At 39.2% G+C, this 12,241-nt stretch overlaps 2 protein-coding genes, 1 long non-coding RNA gene and 1 other non-coding gene across 4 annotated transcripts; 1 reads left to right on the forward strand and 3 right to left on the reverse strand.

Annotated features, from left to right (window-relative positions):
- Positions 1–12: 12 nt before the first annotated feature.
- On the reverse strand, positions 13–1,389 carry LOC125214665 (GDT1-like protein 3). Its single transcript, XM_048115780.1, has 5 exons — positions 1,099–1,389; positions 962–1,018; positions 650–781; positions 259–357; positions 13–150 (listed from the first exon to the last, which is right to left on the reverse strand). The coding sequence occupies exons 1-5, from the start codon at positions 1,180–1,182 to the stop codon at positions 13–15; spliced, it is 510 nt and encodes a 169-aa protein (XP_047971737.1). The 5' UTR covers positions 1,183–1,389.
- A 1,106-nt stretch (positions 1,390–2,495) lies between these two features.
- LOC125215681 (cellulose synthase-like protein D4) lies at positions 2,496–6,581 on the reverse strand. Its single transcript, XM_048117176.1, has 2 exons — positions 4,264–6,581; positions 2,496–3,553 (listed from the first exon to the last, which is right to left on the reverse strand). Exons 1-2 carry the CDS (start codon positions 6,579–6,581, stop codon positions 2,584–2,586), a joined length of 3,288 nt encoding a protein of 1,095 aa, XP_047973133.1. The 3' UTR covers positions 2,496–2,583.
- Positions 6,582–7,704: 1,123 nt separating this feature from the next.
- On the forward strand, positions 7,705–8,394 carry LOC125215928. Its single transcript, XR_007175323.1, has 2 exons — positions 7,705–7,961; positions 8,046–8,394. It is a non-coding gene; the product is annotated as an uncharacterized LOC125215928 (long non-coding RNA).
- Positions 8,395–8,605: 211 nt separating this feature from the next.
- On the reverse strand, positions 8,606–8,676 carry TRNAG-CCC. The gene has a single exon. It is a non-coding gene; the product is annotated as a tRNA-Gly (tRNA).
- Positions 8,677–12,241: the final 3,565 nt, after the last annotated feature.

Below are 12,241 nucleotides of genomic sequence, written 5' to 3' on the forward strand. Positions count from 1 at the left end.
GAACCTTTTTAACTACACCCCATAAAATAAATAAAACAAACATTTTGTCACATTTATTGAAACAAACAGAAACAAACCTGTAGCTGCACTATTGGTATGCTTCCTCGATATCAGATTTGGAACAATCCTACCAAGGCCGGTTGAAAGTATCTGGTAGGAGTTGTTATCAACATAATTAGTACAATCCATCAAAAGTACCTTTATGAGCCTATAACTTTCAATCCATGTCACAAAGCAAGAGAAGGAATATTGACTTACCGTCATCACAAACAAGGCACTCAGTGCACCTGATAGAACAATCGCCTTAGGGTGCCGCATAGCCATGAGAGCTGCAATGATGAACGTTTCATCTCCAATCTAGCATCAGAACAAAAAAGTACTATTACAATATGACACCAAGTGATCACAAAAACTGACAAAACAATTATATCCCGAATGAGAGTTTTTCGCAAAAGTAGCACGTGCTTCATTCACATTTACAGTTAGATATTCAACCTCTAAGATGATAAAACAGATAGGCAATACCAATCACTCAACAAATAAGACCCGAAATGATAAATCAATGAATACAGACCTTCAAAATACACACCAACGTGAAATTTAAAGACAAATCTGGCAAAGCTAATACCATAAAAACGAATCCACTAACCTCACTGACGAGTATCATCGACAAACTTGCAAAAAAAGCATCAAAGACTCCAAGACCAGAGTCCACATCCACGCCATAAGAATCAGGATCATTTTTTTCATTAACCGCCTTGAGTTTGTCCATCCAATGAATCTAATTTAGACAATTTCCGATAACATGCCAATCAATGAATCATCACAAAAATCACAAGTACCACCAACAAAGGGATCACATAACAGAATATCCTCTCCAATCAAGCTACTTTACAATTACAAAAGCTAAACTAATCTAATCAAGCAGTAACATCAGAATCAGGGAACAAAACTGACTCACTTTACTACGCCGGCCCAGATCCTTAACTCCAGTATCCGACTCGTCGATTCCACTCTCCTGGATTAGATCCGAGGCATCAGAATCAAATTACACACAATCCAGAATAAATGAAATCATAAATTTACGAAAAATTGTACCTCAGCTGAAATTAGAGGAACGGAGAGGGTTACGAATAGGACAAATGCGATAACGAACGATCTCCCTCGAAACGAATCCCCCATGCTTGTGGATTTGATCTGATGAATGAGCGAGACGCCAATTTCAGAGGTCGCAGCTCAATTTGGGGGTATCTCGACCGGAAATGGGTGATTGCAGATTGGGATCTGCGCCGGCATTAACGAACGACGAAGGCTAGAGAGAGAGAGCGAAAATCATTAGACGTAAGTCTAAATTTATGGGCATTTTATGGTTTAGATTAGGAATTTTGAGCCATAATGAAACTACGCGGTGAATTCAATTCGACTCATCACTTAAATATTAAGCAAATCACCGACAAAATCAGTGAATAATCAGCCTAAATGAAATTTACGTAATTCAAAATTATTCTATTGTGAAAAAATTTGTACTACTAAGATTTTTTTAGCTAAATGAATGCAATTCTTTTATTTTATGAATACAAAATATTGTTTATTTACGTTTTCTTTATGAATAAGTTACATTTTTAACAGATTACTACTACAATTTATACGATAAGGGATTCATACATTTTATGAATATACTAGTACTTCTTTGTAAAAAAAAATTATATAAGTTACCCATATATATATGAATAATAAAATTCTTTTGCCAAACATTTCCTTTTTCTTGTTTGTGGGGGTGATTGCCGTCCTATAATCCTATTTAGTAACGTCTGAGTCATTTCTTCATTATGAAAATATATTAAACTTGGAATTATATCAATTTGTAATTAAATATTCATAAAGACATGTATATTCAATCATAGGTGGACACACACTTAAGTAGACACTCATGTCAACTTTTTAATAACAAAAACAAAGAAATATATAAAATTTAACTTAAAACAATAGGATATATTCACTATATCCCCGATTAAGAGACACACTTTCTATTTCGGTGCGTCCCCAATTAAGAGTCACGCCTCATTTTTACCATAAATAATAAGTAGGTCTCACATTCCACTAACTCAATTTACTCACATTTTATTATAAAACCAATATAAAAAAATAGGTCTCACATTCCACTAACTTTTTCAATTAACTTTTCTTTACATTTCTTAAAACTCGTGCACGGTCAAAATATGACTCTTAATCGGAGACGGATGGAGTAATCGGTAAGACATAACATAACTTTTTTCATAGGTCCAACCAATATTTTTCTACGTTTTGACTTTTGAATATAACATGACATTACAATTAAATATACTAGACGCTCCTCCTCCAAACATTAGATCAGAATTTTAGTTATCACTTCCCCTCATCATCATTATTAATAAAAAAAAATTAAACAAAGTGAATATGACATAACATGATATTCATGGTTGTAATTACACAAGTGTTGAGATTTACTTCATAAACAAATATTTCCTGCTAATTACAAAACAAACAAAAATTATGTATGCAGAAAGAAAGAAAACTTGTAATTAACCAAACTACACATATCTATCACGGGAAAGAGAACCCGCCGCCGCCCGAGGTGGCGGCCGGGCTCTCGCCGGCGGAGGGGTTGATAGCCACCCACAGCAAAGACAGAGTGATCGCAATGAGCCCCGACCACACGAACACGATGGTGGGCGTCTTCCCCCTCCTCCCCATCAGCCCCTTGGCGAAGGGGTACAAATGCGCCAGCACCCAAAAGCTGAAGAACGCCCCGCCGATGAACTTGCTCCACTGCGGCACCGCCTCGTATATCGTCCTCGAGAACGCCACCACAATCGCGATAATGTTCACCATCCCGATCACGATCGGCGGGATCATCAGCGACGTCCACTTCACCAGGTAGAGCTCCGCGTAGATGTCCTCGTTCTCGTCCCCGGCCGCCTTGGAGGTGAGCGTGAACGAGATCTCGATCCCCGCGATCACCTTCAGCAGCCCCTGCACCACCGCGGCCAGGTGCGCGCTGGTGCCGGAGATGAGCCAGAACTGCTCGTTCCGCCACCACTCCTCGAGGCCGACCCCGGACCACTTGACCTCGAGGATGGCCAGCCCGATGAGGCAGAGGGACATGGTGAGGAGGAGGACGAGGAAGGTGATGTCGAGGTTCTGCACGATGAAGTAGCCGGAGAAGAGTGAGAGGGCCGGGAGGAAGCAGTAGACGATGAGGAACATGGAGGTGAAGGGGTAGACGCCGACGTTGATGTAGGCCAGGCGCTGGAGGACGTTGAGCTTGCTCGAGGCGAGGATCGCGTTGTTTCGCGAGAAGAAGATCTCGACCGAGCCCGTGGCCCACCGCAGGACCTGGTGGAGGCGGTCGGTGAGGTTGATGGGCGCGGAGCCGCGGAAGGCGTCCCGCTTCGTCACGCAGTAGACGGAGCGCCACCCGCGGTTGTGCATTCTGTAGCCTGTCACCACGTCTTCTGTCACCGAGCCATAGATCCATCCGACCCGTTCGCCCCATTCAGTCTTGTCCTCGTACCTGCAATTAAACCGATATCAAAGATCGACACGATATACCGAAATATCGTACCGTTTCAAATACCTGTATACCGAAAAATATAATTTCAATACGTATTGAATTTCAATATATTTCGATATATACGGTATATATCGATAATTCAATATGTATTGATTTTAGACACAATTCGGTATATCGAAAATATCGATATATATCGTATATTCGATATAAAATGATATATCGCGAAATAAGGAAATTCATATCGTTATTGTATCGAAAACTTACGATACGATATCGTATCGTATCGTATCGTATCGAAAATTACGATATACCGGAAATTCGATAATTTTTCGATATTTTTCAATACGATATGTGCGATATATCATTTTTTTCGATATTTTTCCCCAGCCCTAGACTTCAACCTCGCAACAACTACACTAAGAGTTACTATCTCCGTTTCTTCATAGTTGAATCATTTTATCATTTCGGGTAGTTTCTTCATAGTTGAGTCGTTTCCTTATATGGTAACTTTTTCCTCTTTCTTACTTTACTCTCTCTTACTTTATTCTCTCTACTTTATTCACTTTATACTTTATTCTCTCTACCTTTTCCACTCTCTTACTTTTTTATCTATTTATTTAACACATCCAACATTCATTTCTAAAACTCCGTGTCGAAAAGTTTCGCTTCAACTATAAAGAAACGGAGGGAGTATTATATACAGTACATACCAACATGATATGACAGAGACAGCTTCAGCAACAGTGGTGGCGTCAAGAGGTTCGCGGGGCGCCCTTAGAATACCGGGAGGGCGTCCGTACTTGACGGCCGGATGATCAGCAATCGGACGGCCATGAAACTCCGCCACGGGTATGGACTCCGCTAGTAACGTGGAATTCCCAAACCGTTTAGGCAGCAATTCGACGTCGAGTTCGGGATCAAAATCGCTGGCCTTGAGCTCCACAGTTTTGTCTATGTTAGGAGGAAGTTTATCCAGTTTCGGGGGTTCGAATCCATAGAGAGCAAATCTGCGAAACATCGTCCCCGTCCCGACATAAACAGGACCTTGTAAGCCATCAAGAGCTCGCATGTTACCATCAAAGAAGACAGTGTTGTGGTTAGCATAACGATCCGACGGATCAATGCCTTCAAATCTCTGTGGAAACTGAATGTAGCAAATGTCTTCCCCACCCCTGTCCATCATGAAGCACATTCCTTCCCGAATGGCGTTGCAGTTGTAGATATAGTGATCGCAGTCGAGGTTGAGGATAAATGGCCCGTTGGACAAAATAGCCGAAGCTCGGACGAGAGCGTTCATGGCACCGGCTTTCTTGTTGTGGTCGTAGCCAGGGCGTTTCTCGCGCGACATGTACACAAACATAGGCAGGCGTATGTCCACGCCGCTGAAGTCGAGGATCTGGTCTTCCGAGCTTCCCATGAGTGGATCAGAGCTAGGAGGCTTCAGCATGACCTGCAGGATCCCGGCATGGTCACCCTTGGCATGCTCCCGGGACGGAACCGCCCACGTCCCGGGCCAGTGGGTGCCATCGGCCATCCATGTAGCTTTAGTCACTTTGACAGGCTCCAATGTGTCAGCCCCAGTCTCCCTCATGTGCTTGAGCACCTTCATCTCTTCTCTAGCATTGAAAGCCTCCGATCGTCTCCTGATCGAATCGGGAAGGCCGTTGATTCGCACTTTAAACTCATCATACTCCCGCTTCACTCTCCTCCTATCCTTCACAAAATCCACTCTATTCTTGTTCTTCGTCGGATCACCCTTGAGACTGAAGTAAGTCTCCGGGTTCCGAGGCTCTATGTCGTGTTTCTTACAGAAGGGCACCCACAGGTCAGCAAAACTGCAGGCCTCAGCCATTGCTTCAAAGTTTAGCAAGGCGCCGCCATCATCGGAAACATAGCAAGCCAGCTTCTCCACAGGGTACTCCACGGCTAAAATGGACAGAATCGTGTTCGCAGTAACGAGAGGGGGCTCCTTCTCCGGATCAGCAGTGGACACAAACAAGTCCATCCCGGGAAGATCGGATCTTCCCGTGGGGTTCGCGGGAGAAGGAGCCTCAAACTTGTCCCTCAACAGAGGCAAGTCCGTGCTCCGGCTGATCGGGTGGATCTTCGGAACCTGGTCGAGAATCCAAGAGAACGCAAACCATAGCTCGCAGACGACAGACATGAACCATAGCCAAACAGCGTCCTCGTTCGGATGGCGCACCCTCCAAGTCAAGAAGAAGCACATGACAATAAAACGAAGAACAATAAGAAGCCTGTAAGGGCTTATTATACTATTGGGGACATCGATGACCCGGCTGAGAGGCCTCCACGGCCTGTCCGACGTCTCGAGCATGCCCTGATTCATTCCTCCATCCTCATCCCCATCCTCGGGCCAGTAGGCATTCCCATATCCATAAGTCCCCTGCGTCTCGAATAACCACTTATTATGGTCGAACTCGCCATTCTGGTTCCTCTTCATCATCGACATCTGTTTAGGATCCTTCTCGGGCCCCGGGAGCGGGAGGGCCCCACTGGCGTAGTTCGGGATCTCGTCGTCGCAGTCGGTCTTGTACGGCTCCCTGCACCCGGGGCAGAGCCCCGAGTCCTTCTGCGCGTCCATGTAGCAGTCGCGGCAGATCTTGTAGCGGCACTCGCAGGGGATGACGTCCTCGCCGCGCTCGTCCTTGATGACCTTGCCGTCGCAGGCGGGCACGGCGCAGGACGAGCCCTTGCAGCCGGCCATCTGCGGGTGGGAGACCTCCGAGTCGATGACCTTGTCCATGAGGTGGGCGCGGGTGACGCTGTTGAAGCCGCCCGTGAAGAGGGAGTTGGACACGTACTGCTCCTCGGCCTTGGCGGCCACGGGCTGGTTGTCGGGGGTGGCCGGGATGTGGACGGTGTAGCTGCTCTGGTCGCCGCCCTCCACCTCGATCTCCTCCTTGGAGAGGTTGACGTACTTGCCGCTGGAGGTGCGCCGGGCGAATTTGACGCCGGAGGAGCCGCCTTTCCCGCCCTTCTTCGATGGCTGATTCGTCAGCGACGCCATTGCACGCACGCGATGCCTTTCTCGATCGATCGACCTTGTTTTATTCAATCATTCATCGTCATTTTTTTCTGAACAAAACTTGTGTTCCGAAATTAGAGAGTAAACATGGGATTACGAAAATAAGACATGGATTGAATTTCTCCCAAATTTTGGGGGAATGGTTGAATGTGAATTTGTTGTTTCGTTGGCGCTTCTTAAGGAGATTGCTCTTTTGTTTATGGTTACTATAAATATATTTGTTGCATGCTACTACTATTACTAATAATTATATTTTAATTTAAAATAATATCAAAACCTCATATTCCATTGATATATTACTCCTATATTACTAGTAAATTTTAGTTCAAGTGAGAGTCACTTCACAATATCTACTTCTTGTTTAGATTTTTTGCCACTCATCAAAACAATAAAGTTAATCTCTTAATAGTTATTTGAACTAAGTAGCCAACAAATAGCCTAATTACTAATTAGGGTCTTCACCACAAATTTCAATTATTAACTGTGGTGAAAAATACATTAACATTGAGAGTGCAGCCAATTTCCCATAGAATCCAATTTCGCTCATATACTTTAATTAGATTTAAGTTTGCAGGAATACTTTAGCATGAGAAATTTGCTATACTCTTAAAGTTAAGTATTTTTTTTCACATTTAAAACTAGTGATGAAAACCTAAATCTACATTATTTAATTGCCTAAAGTTATTTTTGTGTATGCAATTTACTGGGAGTAATATCTTTGAGGTGTAATATCACTGATATAGTATCTATAATCCTAGCTAGCTAGCTCTATATATGTTTATAAATTTTATATCAACTCTTTTAACGAAAAGGGCCAACACTATAGCATTTTCATTGATTTATCAAAATTTCTCTATTTCACACTTCTATTTACTACAAAGACAACACACAAAAGAAAAACACCAAATCCAGCCTAGAATTAGTGTTCAAAAGTCATACATAAACACATGGCTATGGACTTGAAAGTCACTACAATGAAGCTACTTCAGTTCATTTTTTTTTTATTCTGGCTTCTTTCTCTCCTCATTTTATTACTGTGATACTCCAGTAAAATTCCCACTGTAAAACCAAGACTAGTTATGGGGCAGTTGTCATCCACCCCACATTCACATTATTCTCCCAATTTCAATTTCCTGAAAGGGCAAATGTGAATTCAAGAAATGGAAATGCAGGATCCATTTCCCAATAAATAAATAAATCCCTGTTCTTCTTATCACTCACAAACATCCTCACCATTTTCAAGATCCCATTTTTATTTTTCTCCCACAAAACAATCCCAATCCTCAGCAGATGCGGCGTCCGATTCTCGGTGGGCTGCTCTTAATCTTGTCATTATCACTCACCGTCGCCGGATTTCGCCACGTGAGTTTCGAATTCGCAGATCCCATCAGTTAAAAATCGAATCTTTACTAAAAACGGTGTCGTGTTGATTCAATTCAATTGCAGGCGCCGGCGGTGGAGGAGACGATGGTGCCGGTGGCGGCGGAGATTATGGTGGGGAGGAGGAAGCTGGGGGGGTTTCAGACATGCGCGCTGTGCACTTGCTGCGGCGGCGGCGGAGGGAGGAGCTACTGTTTGGCGACGCCGTGCTGCTATGCGATTAATTGCAATATCCCAAACAGGCCCTTTGGATTCTGCTCTTTCACTCCCAAGACTTGCAATTGCTTTGGATGCCATCTCTAGGTTTTTTGTAATGTTGAGGATTTGTTTTGTTTGTTTCTAATTCAGCTTTTTCTGTGGGAAGAGACAGCTTGGTTAGAGACAGTGGAGGAAGTGGCATTGGGATTAACGGTTATATTGTCTTGTTTAAGAATTAAGTGGGTAGACTATTTGTTAATTTCATACAACTACATCTCTCTATTATCGATATTCTCTTGTAAGGAATGAGTTTATCTCGTTAAAAAGAAAAATTGATGATAAAAAAATGCAGTAATTAATGATAACTAATCCATCTTTACAATAATTAATGATTAATTTAAAAGAGGAAAAGATTAAAAATGAAAAGATGCGCATCCAGGGAATCGAACCCTGGTCAGTACCGTGGGAGGGTACTATGATACCACTACACCAGATGCGCTTCGATGTTATGTTTCCATAATTAATTTTACTTAACTTGTTTTTGGTATATGGAATTGGATGTGTGGAATTGGAATTGGAGGGTTCAATTTCAAATCTAATGTTTGGTATCAAAAAATTTGTGGATCTAGAATTGAATTACAATTCCAAATGCTCCAATTCCACAATTTGAATTCCATATCAAAAGTAATGGAATTCCAAATATTTATTAAATTACACACACAATGCATAATCTTTACACACATTGCACACAAACATTCACGCACACATTCACACACACACAACACTCACACAGACAGCACACACACATTCACACACAAACACACACATTCACACACACACAGCACACACAACAAACACAACACGATTCAAATACACACACACTGCACACGCGTACGCACATTCACACACACACACACTGCACACATCCTCAAACACACACACACACAACACACGCACACAACACACACATTCTCACACACTCACAGCACAGTGCACACACACAGCACAAACACAGCACACACACAACACACACATTCACACACACAATGCACACACAAAACACACATTCACACACACAGCACAAACACAGCACACACTCACACACACAACACACACATTCACACACACACAGTGCACACACACGGCACAAACACAGCACACACTTACACACACAGCACACACATTCACACACACAGTGCACACACACAACACACACTCACACACACAGTACACAACACACACATTCACACACACACAGAGCACACATTCTTACACACACTCACACACACACCACACACTCACACACACACACACTGCACGCGCACACACACACACGCACAACACAAACACAGCACACACACTCACACACACAGTACATATACACACACATTCACACACACAGTGCACATACACACCACACACACACACAACACACACATTCACACACACAGTGCACATACACACCACACACACACACACAACACACATTCACACACACACACTGCACACGCACAACACACTCATATTCAATTTTTAAATTAAATTCCATGTCAATTATTTCATTTTGCCAAAGATATGGAATTGAATTCCAATTCAATTCCTTCCAATTCAATTCTATATAATTCCAATTCTAATTCCGTGTACAAAGGACCCTTGTGTTTTTGAAAGGGTTGTTCACATTCAGAATTTGGGGTTTTTGAAAGGGCATATTGAGGGGAAATAGATATTCCTTCGTCCGCCATTAGGAGTCTCATTTCTTGGCGGAACAAATTTTAAGAAATGTTAACGAAAAAAGGGTGGAATAAAATTAGTGGAATATGAGATTCACTTGTACATATTAGTTTTAAATGAAATGTGAGTGGAATGTAAGACCCTATTATCATTTATAGTAAAAATGAACCGAGACTCCTATTTGTGGATGGACTAAAATGGGAGACTCTTATTCATGGACTGAGAGAGTAGTACGTAGCTTTAATAAAAAGGTTAAATAGTCGTTTAAATTATGAAGTTTGGTAATTGAAACGACATGTTTCATTAAATATCAATGCGCAAATGTCGTCCTTTAATGATATTTAAAACGACATGTTTCATTAAAATAAGTATATTTTTTCTTTTATGTTCCTTCATTTTCTCATTTTTGTTCTTATATTATTGGATATTATCATTTTTAAAATAAATAAAAAATGTCAATATGTGCATACATGAGATAACTAAGAAAAAGTATAACTTCATAATTTTAAAATTTATAGGACAAACTATAATTTGATACTACTACTTTATAATTTAAATAGCTATTTTTATCCCTTTATAAAACTACCATGGAAAACATGTTACTTGGATATACATGCAAAGCAAAAGTATTGAGTTTGTTTGGATATGAATAATTATACAAAAGGTAAATCTGAGACATCACTGGGTCATGCATTTACCGATAAAAGGGACATTTCTTTGATAAAGAAGAAATAATTGGATGTGTTACTTTATCATAGGAGAACATGTAGGCAAAAATCATCTTTACTTGTATTTATATGTATGCTTTATTCAGTCTTCAACCAAGCCTAAATAATGAACATCACGTGTTTTAATCAGATTAGTAAAAAAAAAGTTGTAAGAATAATAGAGGAGTAGTTGTCACAGTGAAAAAATAATTAAATGAATCTATATTGAGAAATACTATAATTTAAATAAATAAGTATTCAGAAAGGAAAAAATAATTGTAGGATTTCTAAGAAATTAAAATGTGACATTTTTTTATGAGACAAACACAAAAAGAAAATTGTGACATTACTTCAAGACAAGAAACAATTATAGCACTAATAATGATGATAATAATAATAATAATAAATTTATTGATGAAATTATATATTGTTTATTACCTAATATCGTTGAGACAAACACATAAACATAGTAACCTAATAACTTATGAGATGACAATAATATAAAATATTTTCATATATAACAAAAATAATGAAGCAAAAGTAAATATTTTCCTTCATCAACGACAAAAACATAAGAGGGTATATAAACAAAAAAAAAATAGCAATAAACAATATACTGAAAATTTATATTATTAAATTATACAAGTACTATATTTGTTCCATTAAAAATGAGATAAATATTCTTATTTATCTTTCCTCTATAAGTGAGTCATTTTTTTTTAAAGCAAAACTATCACATTTATTTTCTTTTATTTTATTTTTTTTTATATTTTATTCATTTTTTGTTTTTTCTCATATTTTATTTTTTATTCACTTAATTTTTTTAAGAAGCACTTTCTTAATTCATACTCCTACTACTAAAGAATAGTGGAGTATCTCACTTGCAAGTGGAATAATAAATATGGCCCTCCCTTCTTCCGCACCAACTCATGTTTTACCATTTTAATCATTTTGTAAAACTGTGTTTCTTCTATTTTGAATATAAATTTTCTCCAATAAAATGAGTTTCATCCCATATCAATAATATTCCATCAACTGTTTTTTTGGCGATTTTTTATTATTTTTATTAATTCTATACTTAAAATATGTCTCGTTAATAACTAAGCCAACAAATAGTCATTACAAATGTCTTTTAAATGATATGATTCATTATCATATGATTATTCATTTAGAATTAGATTATGAGATTATATTAATTAGAGGAATGGCATAACTAATTATTAGTATATAACTATTTATTAGAATTAAATTATAAAATTATATTAAAATTAAAAGAAATAATTATAACTAATTATCAATATACTTAATCTAGAATTAAAGTACAAGACTCAATAAACTAAATAGTATAATATACATATTTAATTATAAGATCCATAATATTGGAAGCCTACTAGCCTTCCACCTTTCTACATGTCTTGTTTGAGCATCATTAATTTAAGTTGAATAAATAAGAAAATGACAATTTATTTTTACCGACAAACCCATTATTTTTTTAATACAGAAGTTAGAAAAATGGTAGATGATGATATAAAAGAAAGAAGCTTACTCTGACAAGTTACAATAAGAAAATATACTTATAGAAACGGTAAAATGACAAAACAAATAAAGTAAAGGAGACATTATATA

This window comes from Salvia hispanica, chromosome 3, assembly GCF_023119035.1.
Source record: "Salvia hispanica cultivar TCC Black 2014 chromosome 3, UniMelb_Shisp_WGS_1.0, whole genome shotgun sequence".
Lineage (NCBI taxonomy): Eukaryota > Viridiplantae > Streptophyta > Magnoliopsida > Lamiales > Lamiaceae > Salvia > Salvia hispanica.